We start from the raw sequence: 19298 nt of genomic DNA, 5'->3' as shown, positions 1-19298 counted from the left end.
CATCTCTTTAGTCTCTTTGTAAAAAAGTAATTTTAGAGTTAAAATTTTAGCATGACAGAACACGGTCGAAATTTCGATTGCAAGATGTTACAAACACAAAAATGAGTTCCAATACTTATAACTGGGACAGGTATTGTGTTTCAAGTCAGAATCTCGATGACATCTCAGTTTGTTTGCAATATAACTTTAAAAAAAGCTTATTCTGGTATTCAATGTCAGGGTGCGTAGCCAAAACTTTCAACAAAAAATAAGCACCTTTCAAGTACCTAAGAACTCAAAATATTTTTATGAACCATATACATTAACAAAATGCAGAATAATTGTCACACACATTCAAGCTAAGTCAGTGTGCATAGCCAGTTTTCAACAAAAAATGAGCAACTTTCAAGTACTTATTTTAAGCACTCAAAGAATATTTTTAAGCACGATATACATTAACAAAGTAATTATTCTGACAAAGAACTCTTTACTGAATTATATTAGCCACCATAAAAAGATCAAAGAGATTTTTCGGTACGATTTCAGTGGGTGGAAAATGAAGCCTGAAATTGAGAATATCTTACAAAATGCAACAGAGATGCACATGAGAGTGCAATAATCTCATCAAACCTGTAAAATGATTGGTGCTTTCATACGCTACGGACCAACGGTACACTGAAATAGATTGTGATTCAATGAATTGTGAGAACGGTGAATAGAACAATTTGAAAACCACGCTTTCGCATAATGCATGGCAAAAATTGATGTGGTAAAGAAAAAATCTAATTTTCGAATAGGGAAAATTAAGCAATTTTTAAAAACACCCAATGAAAAAAGCATCTTAAGGGCTTTTAAAAAAGCTACCATGTTTGCAATGAGAATCACACAAAGATTTGATTTTGCACAGTAAAAAATCTATTTCGTATAGCCTAAAGAAAGATAACATTTTAATGAAGAATGCAATAAAAATTTGTAAAAATTTAAGCATACCTGCCAACATTGGCAACAAATAAAAAAATGGAGATTTTACTAGTGACATTTTTTACACTATGAGTAAAGTTTTGATACATCATGCATAATGATGAAAGTCAAAAAAAGAGAAATTCAAAATTGGAATGAAATAAGCACTTACATTTAGTGATGCATACAAATCTTAATCTCTTTTCTTAAACCATTATTCATAATTACAAAACCTATTTTATTTTATAACCGTTGTAGAACAGTCAACCCAATTTTGGGTTTACACGTACTACTGTTCAACTCCAAAGCCTCGTAATTTTAAACCCAATCCAGATGACAAGAGTCTCTTACTCCTGGATCAAGTATTGGAAGAAATGTACCTTCATGGAGGACTTTATGATGAAACTAACCCGCATTTGCATTACATGGAGAGGAAGACCACGCTTAGCCTTATGGCAAAGGGATTCTAACCCATGATCTGTGTAAAGGAGGATATTTCTTGTCAGCATCGTGGCCAGTGCAAGCGGGATGCAGATTTGTATCGACCAGCCATTGCGAATCTGGTTTACCTCATTGGAAGACGAAAACTCTACCCTCTGAGCCATCGTGGCTCGTTTTAAACTATTAATACTCAACATATTGCAGTACTGACAATAGCACTATCTGTTGAGGAATAACAGAAATATTTTTGCCATCAGTGGATATTTCATCTCCATTTTTTTTCTACTTAAATTTCTTTAACAAATAGGGAGAAATTAGAGAATATACTGTAAAACAGGAGATAGTCGTAAAATACAGAAGTCTTCATTCAAAAACAGGAGACTTGGCAGGTATGTTTAAGACATTACAAAAACAGAAACTCACCTGGCAATGAAACTAGGAAACGCAAATGGTTTGTTTCTATTTCTTCATCAACAGGCTGATAAAATGGACCATAGCGCTGTCCCCTACACGTAGGCTGCATTTTGACATGGATATCACAGTTACCAGAAGCTCTTACACCGTCCAATAGTGTCGCTAAAAGGGCATCTCTACAGAACAGAACAATATTTTAATCGAGCACAACGCGAGTCATTTTCTATTTTAAAGTAATCATTTTACCTGTCAGTAGATGTGTAGGAACGGACTTGACCCATTACATATTCTATTAAGAATTTTTGAGGATTATCGGGATGGCGTATCAATGCATAAATCTAGAATTATATGAGAAAGAATTATAGATAAGTACAAAACAATTGCATAATACCGTATCCAAATCTTTCAATGAAAAATAAGACCCTTTTAAGTACTTTTTAAGCACTATATACATTAACCAAACAGTTTTCAAAGACTTTACACGATTATGACAAAATAACTAGTTTTTGACAAAGTTTCTTGATTATATTAACCACCATAAAAAGATGAAGAGGGTTCAACGTCAGACAGTGGAAGTCTGAGAATATGCAACTGAAAGTGTCATGGAATCAATAGACACAGGTCTGCAAATATTTCATCAAACATGATTGCGCTTTCATACGTTATGCCAAAATGCATTTTGTTGGAATGAATTGTGAAAATGCTAAATAGAACAATGTGAAAATTATGCTTTTCTTAATATTTAGCCAAAATAGACATACTAAGGAAGAAAAATCTCATTTTCAATGGAAAATAAGGCACCTTTTAAAAAAAAACAAACAAAAAAGCACCAATAAGGGCTTTTAAAAAACGAAAATAAAAAATAAGCATCTTTAAGCACTATTTCAAAATGCTATGCACCATGTGATAGCAATAATAAAACAGACAATTCTTAACAAAGCACAAAATGTGTGTTTAAGAAATGGGACATAGCTATTTAAGTAAATGGGCATAGCATTTGATTCCTTTTTTAAAATTTCTCTTACAAAAACTTTTTTTTAATAAAAAAAACCCTAATTGATCCAAATAAAATTGCAACGTTGGTGATTTGTCTAAATTACTTACTAATACAGTTCTTCAAAACTAGTATTTTTTAAAAAAAAAAACATATTCAAAGTAACAGTTGTTTTTACAAGGATGTGACTGGTCCTATAATTTTATAACAGTATTAAAAATTTGAAACACCACTTTTCCACGTCAGACATTATTACTAGTATACAAATCAACTCCCTAATTTTTCTTAGAATTTTGGAGATTCAAAAAGTTGACTTATACACCGAAATGTATGTAAAATACTTCATAAATGGAATTGAATAAAAAATAAAGCTTACATTTTAAACAGAATAGACATTTAAAGTAATCAAATTCTGGACGACAAGACACTCCCCCACAAAATTAGAGCCTACCCCAAATTTTCGCGACTTTTTTTAAATGAAATAAATGCATTAATACTTATTTTATCCTTAAAACCTAAAACTATACTCCTTTCCCTTTATAACTATGAACTGTATCTAACAAAAAAAATTTTGTTTCTTAATTGAGAGTAAATTTTATTAAAAAAATTTTTTAATTTCTCAAAACTTTTATTGCAACATATGTATACATACATATTCTTTGCAACAAAAAGTTAAAAAGACTGTGGGAACAGTTATCGCCAATGTCGACCTTCGTCTATGCAAAGATATCCCAACATAGAATCAAGTTAACGTGTCTTATATACTAGTGAATTGTAATTGTAATTTTGTAGTGGTAGACACACCACAATACTCCTCCACCAGAATTATAGCTCTGATAGAATTCGATGAACAAGATGCCAGTAGTTGATTCATTGTGAGAAGCCGGAAGAGCTGTATTAAGATCACCATACTTTTGAGTGCTGATTGGGAGAGATGCATTAAATACACAGTCATCGTCGCTCCTGTATTGCCTTTAGCAGTCGAATGAATACAATACATATTATGTAAGATGGGGACTGAGTAGCAACAGCGCAAGGAGGTGGATAATGTCACAGTCACATGAAGCAAGTCAACTGTTCAATGTGGACTATCCATCGAAGTAGGCGTGTTTTAGATCGAAGTGGGAGTTTCTGTCTAGGTAGGCATGTTCTCATCACGCCTGGTTACCAATATGGGGAGAGAGTTTTGGACAATGTCAACCTTCATCAATGAAAAGGTTCCCCTTCATAGAATCCAGTTAACATGTCTTATACACTAGTGAATTGGAATTGTAAATTTGTAGTGATAGACACGCTACAAAGACATTGCTTATTTAAAATAAAAAGATAAGGAATACTTACAGAGGATAAAGGCCTGAGTGTTGCAATTGAGTACGTTTGTGGATCTCTTTCCAGAAGGCAAGTTTCAGTCAATCCTAAAACCCTCTTTACGGGTTCCTACATAACATTTCGATTTATTACTTACAACACTTTTATTTATCAAATAAATGAGTCACATTACACATTATATAGAAGAGAATAAAAGAAAACCAGTTCTTTGTAAGGAGTGAAGAAAAGTAAATAAATTGGTGTTAATCAACACCACAAGACAGACACAATTAAAAAAGCTAAAATAATCCCAATTCTTTTTCTTATTTATTATTTGTTGCCCTTTGGGGCATATTATCAGATTAAGAAGTGTTTAGAAGTACAAAATGAAGATTAATTATAAATTCAACAATTACCATAATCAACAGTTTTGTAGTGTACATATTCCTTTCCAGCCATAAAAAACTATTTTCAGAGTACTTATAGAACAGTGTTATCCACAAAAAAAAAATGGAAAGCAAACACAATTATTATTTTAAAAAAATGTTTTTAATTAGTCAATATTGCTTCAAATCTTTTTTTTAAGCCTTCAGGTTTAAGACAACAGTTAAATATCTTGATTTAAACTGGTTATTTATGAGAATGTATTTGTACTAAATATGATACCCATGGCAAACTGGGAAAACATGACAGAGTCTAGAAAAACCATGCATTTAACAAGGACTCTGTTTGGAATCAATTTGAAGAAACCGATCCAGAGTTTGACAGCGAAAGTGGTCTTGGTAAAGAAGTCGAATGTTCGACACGTGGGTTCGTGTTTTCTTAAGAAAATATGCTTTGCTATGTTTTAGAGACATGATGAAAAATAATTTAGTAGTCTCTTCAATTTGGTGTTTGTGTGATACTTACAATGATATCAAAGAATAAGAATTTAGGAAGAAGAAAAAAGAGGGTGCTGTTAAGGATGAAATAAATGTCTTGCTAACAAAAGTTTGGGTAAGTAACAAAATTTACATTTTCAGCAGAACTCTGAAAATTTTTTGTCTGAATATAAACTATAATAATAAAAATAAATGCAACATTCCCACAAATTTTGACTTTAAATACAAAAATCTTTTTTCTACTCAATTATCGTTGATTTTAAAAAAATAATTTTTTAGAAAAACGTTATAAAAGAAATATAAAAGTTATTACATTTTCCTGAAATATATAAATTTCTTTTAACTTAAAACAATATTTAGGAAAAAATTGTGATTGCGGAAAGGCCATCACAGGTTACCCATTGGCAAAATGGTTGTTGTCTAATTTTTTGTGATATTCCCCTGAATTAGCATTAAAAACGATCCAGTTTGAACTATAGGTTAGAATTTCTAATTCTTAATTAAAACAATGAAAACAAAATTGATTCGCGGAAGTAGGCCAATCAACGATCTTCAGATTTGTGAAATTCCACAAATTTGTGAAAGAATCACATGCCTGATCTGCTAAATATAGTACATATATGTACTAACAAAAGATGTAATTTGTAATAAATAGAAATTTATTATAGTTTTTTTTTCAATACTTTTAAAGCGAGATTGTAATAAATAGAAATTTATTATAGTTTTTTTTTTCAATACTTTTAAAGATAGATTATTTTTCTGTAGATGGCACCACTATGGTAAAGTTTAAATTCAATCAGAATAATGATATTTTTTTTTGGAAATTTTGAATTAGTCATTTAAAATGGGATTTTTGGGGTGAAATCTGGGTAACTAAATTTATTAATATTTATTGAGGATGCTATTATAACTTCTATAGGGTATTAGTGGATTTATGATTGTTTTTTCTCAGGGATCTTTTTTTTTTTTTGGTAATGACGCCCGCCGGATGCGGGATGACTCTGGATTTGGTAAACAGGTCAATCTAGATTCTTTCGCCTTGCTGAAGGGAGGATAAAAGAGAAGTGAAGAGTGTGGCTAAAGGCAGTAACCCGGAGGATACGGAGCTTGTCCGCAGGAAAGGTGGTCCGTGACAGCACCTCGAAGATGGTGTATCGTGAAGTTAAGGAAAGCTAAACAGAAGTCTCTAGCGGGAAGAACGACCGTGATTTGCCGAAGGCCGATATCTTCGAGACGGTGGGCCAAGTCCGAACGTATCTATGCTGGAAGTCCGGTGTTCCCCTTCTACATGCCTAAGCCTAATGAAGTTAGAATAGCTGGAGAAATTTTGGGAGCCTAGCCGCGGAGTTTGTCCACGAGCTCATCTACCATTCCGGTGGGCGTTTCCAGAGGGCGAACAGTAAATTCTTTTGGGTACTTATAAAACTTTAAATTTTATTTCGTTAACATTTTAGAGGAATCATTTACTGTAAATTCTGAACTGTTTATGTTGTGTTTTTTTGTGTAGGAGAACAATGAGTATTTAAGTGTGATTTATAGACATCACAAACCAAGTCTTAAGTGTTTTTAGTAATGTTAAATGCAGTTTTTATTTCTTAAATGTTTTTTTTAACGGTATGAATTGAAGTTTATGCTTGAGTGTTTTAAGGTTGTATGTTGTTTTAATTAATGTGGAATTATGTTTTTTGAAGATTTAGAGTTGCAATAAAAATGAGTTTTAAATGTTAAGAGTTTCCTGTAATTCATTCGATACTTGCCTACTGTTAAGTTAAATATAGAGATCACAGCTAGAGGGGTAACGGTACAAATTTCATTTGTTTAATTTGAAAGGTTGACTGATGCACGTCAAATCTGTCGAGTCGTAAAAGTCCTCCATGCTCCCATAACAAATCAATACCTCTGTGGGTACTGGATTGGAGATCGATTGTTCTCTGATTCAGGTCAAAATTATGATCTGTGGATGTATGAATGGGTCCGCCCTATAAACGGGTGCAACGCATGGTATGGCAGAAGTCGAATTCTTAGCCATAGATGGCGCCACTGGAAAACAAGAACAATCGCACCCCCTCTGCCTAAAACAGGCATACGTCAACAACAATTTGAAAGGTGCATATACAACTTGATATAAGGTTATAACGTTAGTAAAATAATGCATGAATTTACTATTAGATAAAATAAAAAAGTAGCACTTAAATAAAAGTACTAAACTAAAATTCAAATTTATTGCTTGAAATGAAAGTCATGGTTTTTGATTAAATTAGAACTAGTCATCATCCTGCATTTGAACCACTAAAAAGCATTTTGCCCAAAGCATTTCAGATATCAGTTTGTTTTTTGCTTGATGAGAAGATTAAGTTTAAGAGGAGCTTGTTCCAATGGTGATATTTGCTTTTTTCTTATTTCTTGTTTCAATTAAATCGTTTTTTTTTTATTCATTATTTTTAGAATTGTTAAAGGAGAAGAAAACATTTATTGTAGATTAGTTTCAAATAACAAAATTTCATAATTCTTAGAACAAGGTGCATAACCAGATTTTTCAGCAACGTACTTTTTAACTATTTTCAAGTACATTTTAAGCACTCAAAAAATATGTTTAATCACTTTCCAAAAAAAAAGATCATAATTACGATTTGTGCAGTACTGAATTTTTCTTTTCCTATCGTTTAAAAATCTAGATTTATAAACATAAAATCAATAAAATTAAAAATATCTGCAAAAAATTTACATAATCATGAAAAATTAACTAGTTCCTGATAAATATTGCAAAGAAAATAGTAAAAATCATGCTATTTTTGTAATTGAAAACGACAATCAATACAGCAAAGGAAAAAATCTCTTTTTAAAAGATAGAAAATTAAGCTTTTTTGACAAACCTCGAATAATAAATGCACCTTTAAGTGCTTTTAAAAAACTTAAATCGAAAATAAGCACTTTTAAGCTTTTTTTTAAAAATGCTACGCATCCTGTAGAAGTTATGGGGAAAAAACTTTATTTAAATAGATTTGAACGGAAATTCTTGAAAACCATAATCTTTACAAGTCAACCATAAAACAGTTGTCTTGACGATGGAATAATAGTGATTACAGATAAATTGCAATAGTTGGTATCTTTGAATTTCTTAAATTTTATTACTGTATGGGACCCCAAATCCAATAGGACCTGAAATTAGGCACTTAATCAAATTTCATTTTTTTAAAAAGAAATTTTTATTGATATGAGAAAAAAATCAGTTATATTCTCTTTTTACTTGGAATTTTTATTCTGTTGAAGTAACTTTATTTTCTTTTAAAAATAAAAAAAAGCATGAAAAAATCTGTGTCAAATGAAACTCTGTTCCTAAAGCAGTTTAAAATAAAGGGAACAATAAAAACACCTGCTTATCAATCTTGACATCGGTGCACTTGCTCTACTGATTTGTCCCCACATTTCCCTCTCTTATTTGACCATAAATTCACCACACCCAGTTGACATTGAAACTACCACGTAGGATACAAAATGAATTAAATCCTTTTTGCGGGTTTTTTTACTTGATGTTTAGTTTCTTACGTCGGGACAGTTTTAAATTCACCCCATCATAATCTATGATCAAAACTTAACTAAATTTATTGGTTTTTCTTAAACTAACAGTATAATTGAATTATTGTAATATATGGGGGCCACATTGGAATTTCCGAAAGAGATCCAAAATTCGGCAGATTCTGAAATACGGAATTTCGTCGGTCCCACGAGTGCCGGATTTGGGGTCCGATACTGCATCTATATTAGAAAATGAAAAATAAAATAAAAACAGGATAGCATTAAAGCTTTTAAATTTCTGAAATTTTTTTTTAGTTTGGCAAACGAACTTACGTTGTGTCGTCGAGACTCCTTGTGGACAATAAAATCACAGAGAGATGTAATTGCATCATCAATACTACAAAAGAAAGAAAATTAGATAAAAATCTAAAAGTTAAATAATAAAATTCATCCTTGAAAAAAGAACACAACAAAGCTGAAACCTGTATTTTCCCAGTCTTTGATCCCAGAAAGAAGAAGTCTTAATTGAATCTTTAGAGATTTTTATCGCAACTCCGATGTTTAGAGCAGCAGTTTCAACAGCTTTTCTTAGGAGCTCATCCCGCTTATCACTAATAAAGAAATGCTGAAACCGAAAGTAAAAAATCCAACAAATTAACAAATAGAGTTGTGGAAATTGAATGCACTATTGAAATAAATCAGGTTTTCCTAATTTTACAACAAAGAAATCCAATGATTTCATCCATTTCAAGACACATTCAAAGAAACAATGGATTTAAATCACAAATAATATTGATATTAAGACAAAATATTATAGTTAATAGAGAGAGTATTTATAAAAAAGCAACAATTTCTTCACTAAACATTGGGTTTTGGGCAATATATATATATACATATATACAGTAGAGAACCCATTATCCGGAATGATCGGGACCATCGTTATTCCGGACAACTGATTTTTCCGGTTTTCTGAATCGCTATAAAAAGCAGTTGTTTTTTTTTATTGTCAAACTCAAATAAAAAAATATATATATATTTAGAATAATTTTAAAAAACTCTTACTTCTTTTGACAGAGTAGGGAACTAATGATTATTTCTAAAATTATGATTAACATCTTTTAAATAAGAAAGAAGAATTCTGAAATCTTTTGAGGAAAAAAAAAATTTTTTTTTTTTAAAATGGAGGGAAAATGTATCTAATTTCGTTCCGGTTTTCTGATTTCTGGATAAGAGGTTCTGTACTGTATATATATTATATGTTAGGATTTCAAAGCATTGACATTGCAAATTCTTAATGTGGCCAGTATTTATTGAAAAAAATACAGGAACCTGGAGAAAAAATACAATTAAAGTAAGGGCCGGAGCCCCCAAAATGAGAATATTACATGCTGGTGGATAGGAAAAAAACAATAGTAGTATATGGGGGGGGGGGGCTACAGGACACTTTGCCCTTTCCTCATATACTACTATTAATTTCCTATTTTTTATATTAAAAAAAAATTTAAAATAGACCTATATTTTACATTTTTATATGAAATATTAAACAAAATCAGTATATTTAAAAATTCTTATTTTTATATTAATAATTTTTATTTTATTAAAAATCCTGTACCTTATTGAAAATATCGTTTTTTATTTTACATGTAATTCATAATCGTAATATTTATTTTTACCTTTAAAATCAAAAATATATTTTCCACTATTAATTTTTCTTATAGCTTTATCAGATAATTCACCATGACATTTCGAGAGATAAAAATCTTTCTCATCATTGTCTACTTCTAATCTAGCTATAATAGAGTCACCGTATTTTGTATTTATTTTTCTCAATGATATTAAATTATATTTACCTATCTCGAGTTCATTTAATTTGTATGTTTCAGGAAATCGTTTGAGGTCATTAAATTCTTCCATTTATTTAAGAACATTTTTTGTAATATAATTTCTATAATACATACACTTGTATAACGAACATCCAGGTCCTAAAATTTTAGTACATTTAGGTACATCAATGTCAATAGATGGTATATTCAATTCATCTAATATCTCTTTTTCTAAAATACCACCTTTATAAGCAAATGTACCACCATATAGTTGATATAGGTTATTTATATAATTTTTTACATCTAGATGATTTATCCATAAACTATTCTTATTTCTATTAAATCTTAATCCGTGTACTTCTGAAGTACATTTACGTACAATCTTCAATTCTTGATCATTCAATTCACAATTAGGTGTAAATACGCCAATATATTCACCGATTGGTAAATTTAAATGAACCCATCCTATCTCTCTTACAATCTTACGACTGGGAAAAATAAATCCCTGAATGTTTAGGATGACTGTAATCTTATCCATTTATTAAGAAACATTTTTTTAAAAGCCAAAAGGTACAGTATCATAATTATCTAAAAGTCTATGTTTATCGTATCCAAAGGTATAACGTTTATTTGTTTTAATACTTGAAATATTCCTATCTTTTTCGATTTTAAACTGATTGATTTCTACATCTAAACAATCTGTTTCACCAGTTATTATTTTAGTCCTATTATCAAAGTCTAATATGGTTTCACTCTGATAAGACATTTTAAATCCTTTTACTTTTCCATGTACCGATTTATCATTTAATTTATACCCATAATCTTTAGAGGCTCCAGCTATCCAAGATGTAATATATTTATCATTTCCCAATTCATCAGTCCATTCTCCTAACATACATCCCGTTTCAATTTTATTGGTTCCGTCGTCTATATATACTATACTATCTGTATCATAATAAAGTACTTTATCTCCTAATTTATCTAACATTTCATATAATCTAATTCTGGCAGAACTAGTTGTAAAAGCAGCTATATATATATTAGTATTGAAGTTATTTTTTTCAAATTTATCTTTCATTTTATAACTCATTTCCACACAATCGTCATTTAAAAAATTCATATTCAAATCTTTAATAGTATCATTTAGAATAATTCTATAAAAAATCTTCAATTTCCATCACATATTCAGTTGATTTTATATTATTTCTTTGACCAAACTTACCCCATAAAGAATTTAAACATATTTTAGCTATGAATCTCAAACCAGGATTTTCTTCAATTTTATCTAATTTAATATTTAATTTTTCCATAACTACTTTTCTATACTCTTCTTCATTTTTGAAATTATTTTTCCACTTGTCACATGTTTCTAATTTTATTTTTAAAAACGTCTTGACGTATTCTTTAAACAGTTCATTCGTTTTATTTTCGAAATGCCACACTTCATAAATATTCAATATTTTATATCCTTTTTTAATAGCTAATCTGATCTCTTCAGTAGTCCAAGTTCCGATTATACATCTATCGCTATCATCGTGTTTACATTCTGAATTTCTTATCTCGTGACAAATTTCACATTTCTTTTTTTCTAAAGTGGTTTTGAAATGATTACATTTTATTGTTTCAGAACAAGTTCTACATAATGAAAATATTAATTTTTCTGCTTTATAAGGTAATACTGGATGATATAATTTTCTAGGTGGAAGTACTTTACATTTTATTAATCCATACCAATTTTCATCGTATTTTTTAGGATTAAATATTTTGATAGGATGACCTTCTGGATAGTTATCAAAATAATTTACAGTAGGATATAAAGAACATACGTCAATATATCTACCTTTTTCATTACTTTTCATTTCATATTTTAATTTGGTCGGTTCACATCTTCCACCATAAAAAGCATCTCTAGGATTTAAAGGTTCTATAAAATCTCTCTTCCATTCCTTTTTCATGTATTGTTTCATATCCTTATTATTATCAAAATCACACTCCCAGATATTTACCAATTCATAACCTGCTTCAATTATATTTTTATTGATCTTCTTAGTTCGTTTATATAAATCTTCCATGAGCATTTGATTAACAGTGTTTACTTGTGTTCTAGTGAAACATTTGTTACATCCATGCCAGAAACATCCATTAAATTGAAATACTGTATTTTCATAAAATCCATCCACCTTATAACATTTTTCACCTAATTGCAATTTTTTCTCTCCTCCATTCAAAGCATGACGTATATTAATATTTTCCTTTTTTGATATGTAATCTAACCAAGCTATTGATTTTTTACTGTACTGATCTTTTTGAATGACAATTTCATCAATAGCTATTGTGTTTTCTTTAAAGAATTTATCTCTGTAAATGGCCATACATAAACCCGCTAAAGTTACATATTTAAACGGATCTACATTCACAGTTTCTAAGAATAGTCTTCTTAATTCTAAACAACCTTTTCTTAAAATATCTACATCAGATCTACAGTATTTTATAAATTCCTTTTGGAAATCAAAGGTTTCATGTTTAATGGAATCATACCATTTATCAAATTTTTTCCTGTCTTCTTCAACCATATAATTATATCCATAGTAATATTTATCTGGATATTTACCAATATAATTTTGATTCTTTTGTTTGTTGAATAAATGAGGAAAATAACCCTTGGCCAGTTCATTTAAACCAAATGTTTTAGGAAATTTTTTAAGTGGACACATTGTAAAATTAATAGAATCAATAAACCTTATATTATACTCATCAGCTTTCATATATATTAACTTATTTCCGTGATAAATTGTGAATATTTTTATATGTTTTTTAAAACAATACTTAGCTAAAAATTGAAAATCAAATCCTTTTCCATAATGAGCTATAACTGTATATTCTTCGTGTTCCTCACTAAATAACCATTCACAAAAATCGTTTTCATTTTTAAAGTCTGTTTCGTTTCCATGAAAATCATGACATATAACTAGATTCACTTCATGAATTCCTGTATCTTGTTGGGTTTCAACATCAAAAAATAAGTATTTTTCTGTATAATCATCTTTACATTTTACACACCATTTTTTTTATTACATTTATTTTTTACACAATTATTTTCACATACACCTCCTTTACTTTTTTCATATTTCATGAAACACTCATGACCTTTTATAACCCATTTCCAACAATTATTACAACGATATTCACCACATATATGATCATCAGGGTCTCTGTCCTCTCTATTAATATTTCTTTTACATTTTAAACATTTCCATAAAACTTTACAAACACTAGGTATCTCTGAAAATTCTTTTTTATGATTATTATAACAACCTTTTCCTTTAAATTTACGGTTACATTTTTTACAAAATATTTCCTCTCCTTCACAATTAGATTCTTTAACAAAACACCTATCACATTTTAAAGGACATTTATGTTGATTTGAACGTTTATAACCCACTTTACAATAATTACAATAATTATTCTTACCTAAAAATCCTGTCATTGATGTAATGACATCGAAATGATTTCTATTCTTATATATAAAAATACATGTTGATTTATAATCACCATTATATATAATTTCATTACCATTTTCTCTACAAACTATATTGATCTGAATGTCTAAAAAATTTTCAAATATTTTAACTTCTTCTAAACTACACACTTCTAAAGGAATTTTACATACATCATGTAATTTTATAGCTAATGTTTTTTGTAAAACACGACCTTTCTTAATATAAATTATTTCATTACTTGATAATTTTTCAGTACATAATTTATCACTTAACAGTTCAGGATTTTGGATAGCTAAAGCTGTTACAATTGATCTAGCCAAACATATATTATCATCATTTTTTATTTGACAAATACTTTTCTTTTTTGCTGGATCTGTTTCAGAATACATTTTTAAAGCCTTGTGTCTACCACCATGAGGTAATGCGATGACATTAAAATCAAATATACACTCTGTTATATTGAGTTCTTTATATTCAATTTGGTTGGATAATTTATCAATGTATTCATTAAAAGCAGTTTTCGTTGACATCATTTTATCATGAAAAGGTACATTTAATTTAGGATTATGTATAATTACATCTACTTTTCCTATAATATTTCCAATAGCCCTTTTAAATATATTTCTTAAAATATTATAGTATTGTTCAGGTAAAATTTTAGATCCTACCACTCTATATTGTTTTCTATAAACTTTATATTTTTCAATATATTGACCTCTGAATTCAATAATTTTATAATCTGGTTTAAAGAAATTTTTAAGATTTACCTCTACTTTTACCTTATCTTTTATTTTTTGAGGCCTATACAAAGCATTTAAATTAGTTTCAGTTAAAATATTTTTTTCTACTTTTGGTATAAATTGACCATCTTTATATTTTAAATTATAAGAATCAAATAAATTCTTGATTCTCTTTCTTCTTTCTGGATGATTTATAAATATTTTCCTCTTACGATCTAAATAGTTAGTAGCATCTAATCCTAAATAATCTGATAAAACAGATTTATAATTTCCTGTACTTTTGATATAAGAAACTACTGATTCAATAATATGTGATTTTAATCTCTTATCAGTCAGGACAGGAATTTTAAGTTTAGTTATCAATTCTCTTAGTTTTTTAATACTGAAAGTTGAGAGTACATTACTCAAGTGTTTGAACTCCTTTGTCATGTTACTCATTTATAAGGAAGAAAATTTATAAATACTTTTTATAAAAAGGAGTTCATACGCTTTATATGAAAATTACTTCTAAAATGTCTTTGTTTATGCGAATAAGTATAATTTTTGCCACATTCGCATTCATAATATGTATATTTTCTTTTAAGATCACAATCTATACATCTTTTAAATAAATATTTTCTAAATTTGTAAAATTCGTCAGCTGATTTCAAAGTCTTACAATCGCAACAAAATTTATCTTCCATTTATTAAATGGAGTTTTTATAAATACTTTTCTGTCTCTTTAAGAAACGAATTCCAAATTTCATCATAAATGTTTTGTTTTTTCGGACTACCTAACTTAATATTATTAGGAATATTATAATAATCACATATCTTTTTCATAAAATATTTATAATTTAAACTCTTTTTAAAATACATATAATCTAAAAATTTTAAAAACATTTCATCTGCTTCAACTGTAAAAAGCAAGTTCAATTTTCTTTTTAACTTTTTAAAAAAACTAATTCTAGATGTGTATCTCTGTTTTAAAAAAATATCAAAATCATTTGAATCATAATAATATTTTTCTTCTTCCTTATCAAATGTAATTTTTAAATTTGAAAGGCTATTCCTTTTAATCTGATTAAATATTTCTAAATATTGACTTTCCATTTATTTACATAATAATAATTAAAACACTTTCCTCTCTGACCTTATCAGCGAGATGGAAATCGAAGAAACTTTTTTCATGCCACTTTGCGGTAAAATTGACCGCTTCGTGGGATTCTGACCGGAGAGTGGTGTGATTTTTTTTATCTGATAATAATCTTCTTTATAAGCTCTTTAGTTACGAAAAAAATGGCAGGTCAAAGTTGTGCCTGCTCCTTCATCGTCAGAATTATGCAGGATATTCTTACTGAAACTACTGGTTCTTCTTTAAAAGATATTTACTGATAAAATTTTATATTAATAATTGAAAAAATAACATATGAAATTAGAGATTATAAATGGATATAGATAATAAAATTAATTTATAAAAATGTTTCGTAATAAAATGACTTCTTTAAAAGATATTTGTTATGAGCAAATTAAAGATAGTTATTATTATGGATTGTTTGGAGATTTTAAATTAATAATAGATAAAAATACTGGATATTTCAATGCTTCTAAGCTGTGTAAATCAGGAGGTAAAAAGATTTAAAAAGTGGTTAGAAAATAAAGAATCTAAAGAGTTAATTTTATATTTAGCTAAAATCCTAGAAGGCCCGAATTCGGGCCCTCTAGAAAATTCATTATTTTATGAAATTAAAGGTAGAAATGCAATTGAATTAAAATATAATGGGACTTATGTTTCTAAGGATTTAATTACAAATATAGCTTGTTGGATTTCACCTGAATTTTCTAAAAAAGTAAACGATGTTGTAATTAATTATTATGTTAATGAATTTAATGAAAAATATAAAAATGATAATGATAAACTTCAAAAGAAATTAGATATAATAAAAATTAAAATGAATGACTTAAAAATAAAAAATGAAAAATATAAAGACGTAACACCTAAAACATCTCAACCTAGAAAATTAAACATGTTTACAATAATAGAAAAGAATAAAAATGATTCTGATTATCATTATTATGTTATTAGATGTCAAAGAGGTTTATATAATAAAACTATACGAGATTTAAAATTAAGATATCCTAATTTAAAAATAGCTCATGAAATTCAATATAATCCGAATGCTATTAATTTATTTAACAGAATAAAAGAAAATATTTCTTATATAGAAACTAAATTTAATCATTTAAAATTAAAAGATTATGATATTGAAAGATTTAAAAATGATATAATTCAATTGATTCCTAAATTAGCATAATATTTTTTTCATCTATCCAACTATTAAATTCTTCAGGGTAACCTAGCCATTTTACGAATAACTTATTATCTTTTCTTTTTATTATTTTCTCAATCTTATATGTTTCATTTTTCTTATTATATTTTACTAATTCTTTTTCATAATAAGTTCCTTTAATTTCTTCACCATTTAAATCTTTCACTCTATAAGTTATAGGATCTGTTTTCAATATTTCAGATATTATAAAAATTTCTTCTGTAAATGTAGGATGATAACCTCTGGTAAATGTTTCTTTATATTTTGAAATTCTAACTTTATCGCCTATTTTAAACTTTGGTTTCTTTATTTCTTTATTAGAAAATAAATTATTGTATATGATACTTTCATTTTCTGTTCGACTGGCTTGTGAGGGTGTCATTTTAATAGATCGATGATAAGAATTATTATAATTATAAACTAATTTATCTAGTACTTCTAAGTATTTATTTGTATTATTTGCAGCCATATATTTTCTTATTTTTCCATTAATTGTTCGATTAAATCTTTCAACAATAGAACATTTTATTTCAACATTTTCAGTAGTAAACCAGTGAATATTATTATCTTTGAATAATTTTTGAGTATCTTTATTTATAAATTCCGTACCTTTATCCGTTTGTAGTTTCTCTGGAATTCGTTCTTTAAATATTAACTTGAAAGCATTTGATACTTCTTCGCCTGTTTTTCTTTTTATTGGAATAACCCAAGCATATTTACTAAACATATCAATAACTGTTAAAATATAATTAACTCCACTATTATATTTACTAAATGGTTTTATAAATAATAAATCGGCTTGCCATTGATCATCAATATGTGAAACGTAACATCTCCTTCTTCTAAATTTACGAATAATTGGTTTATGTCTAGTATAAACATCTTGTTCATGTAAAAAATCTGTAATTTGTTTTTGAGATAAACCTGTTTTTCTTTTTAATTCATTGATACCACAATAACCCTTTTCGGGATCATAATAAACTGCTTTTATGACCCCGTTTTCTTTAAAAAAGTACTTTTTTTAGATCCACAAACTTCACATATACCTTTCCTCGTCAATCTTCCATTTTTAGAAGTTTCTTCATAAACATCTTTAGTATTAGTAAAATTTTTACATTTTAAACAATAAATCATACCCATACCAAATGTTCTTTTGGCTTTGATAATAGGTTTAACAATTCCTCTTTCTATTCTTTCCCTGATTGTAGGATTTGGAATTGTATTTAACTCTTCTATCATATTTTTATCACATACATCATTTCTAGTTTTAGTATCTTTATTTTAAAGGTAACAAACATCATGTTTATATGCTATTTCATCTACTCTGTTAATGGGCTTACTCCATTCTTTATATGTTAAATCATCGTTTAATCTTTTCTTTCCATGTAATAATTGTGTTCCAGGTCCTGTAAATTGATGTCCTGGTAAATGCATTTCAAAGGGTAAATTATTTATTGTTGAATTGATAAAGCCAGATCCTTTTTGACCACATTCTTTACAACAAAATTTGAACTTTCCGTCTTTACTTAATTTTCCAACTTTGAATATATTACTTTTACACGTCATTTATAGGCAATAAAAAATTATATGTATTTGTAGCCATTCAATTGAGTTTTTTTAACGTATTTCTCTAAAGGAAAATATTTCAAACTTTGAATAAATTCAGCCTCTTTTTTATGAATTTCTTCTTCAGTTAATGTATTAGCTTTAAACAAATTCAGTAGTTGTTTATAAAATTTGTAAGTATATTTATATTCTTCTTTTCTTTCGGATATATTTAAAGATCTGTCGATCACTTCAATCACACCAGCTCCTATACTTAAAGCTGATAAGGGAATTAAAATAAAACCAGATAAGCCAGATGTACTAAATAAAAACTTACTCATAGATAGTGCGATACTAATCTTTTGATAGTAATTATAACTTTTTCTGTGAATAAAAATTCTTTTCTCTAAATATTCTTCCATTTATATATACACAAATTCTTTATTTCGGTACCTCATATTAGGATTGACTAAATCTAAAACTAAAAAATCATATGGTTTTTTGATACAGTTCTTATACATTTTATTAAATTCTTCTTTTGTTAATTGACCATCTATTTCTCATATTATTTGTTTAGTTTTTTTTTTGTTTCATATCGAAAAATATAAAATAATCGCTGTTACTTCTGATGGTTATAGGTATTTTATAATAGTACTGACTTATATAGATAAGGGATGTATTTTTCTTTCTTCCTCGTATAAAAAATTCTTCTATAGATTGTTGATCTTTTTCACATATACAATCATCAAATACAACTAAATTCATATAGGAAGGATCCAAGTCATCTACGGTAATAAAATCATCTAGTTTGGAAGAAAACAAAACTTGATCTTTTTTAAATTTTTTATATTCTTTCAAAACTTCTTTTTTATTCTTTAAGCCTTTACA

General features: G+C 28.0%; 1 protein-coding gene across 2 annotated transcripts in view; it reads right to left on the bottom strand.

Annotated features, from left to right (window-relative positions):
- Positions 1 to 19298, bottom strand: part of Rme-8 (receptor mediated endocytosis 8) — a 175301-nt gene that overhangs the window by 133097 nt on the left and 22906 nt on the right. For both annotated transcript variants that reach the window (XM_087168523.1, XM_087168524.1), the window contains exons 7-11: positions 8976 to 9118; positions 8827 to 8890; positions 4130 to 4225; positions 2041 to 2132; positions 1804 to 1970 (exon numbers count right to left, since the gene is read on the bottom strand). In XM_087168523.1, coding sequence (XP_087024649.1) covers positions 1804 to 1970; positions 2041 to 2132; positions 4130 to 4225; positions 8827 to 8890; positions 8976 to 9118 — 562 coding nt within the window. The remainder of the gene's footprint in view (positions 1 to 1803; positions 1971 to 2040; positions 2133 to 4129; positions 4226 to 8826; positions 8891 to 8975; positions 9119 to 19298) is intronic.

This window comes from Parasteatoda tepidariorum, chromosome 7, assembly GCF_982258835.1.
Source record: "Parasteatoda tepidariorum strain Cologne lab strain chromosome 7, Ptep-v5.0, whole genome shotgun sequence".
NCBI classification, from domain to species: Eukaryota; Metazoa; Arthropoda; class Arachnida; order Araneae; family Theridiidae; genus Parasteatoda; species Parasteatoda tepidariorum.
Note: the sequence above shows the minus strand (reverse complement) of the source record. Positions and strands in the feature narration are given on the sequence as shown.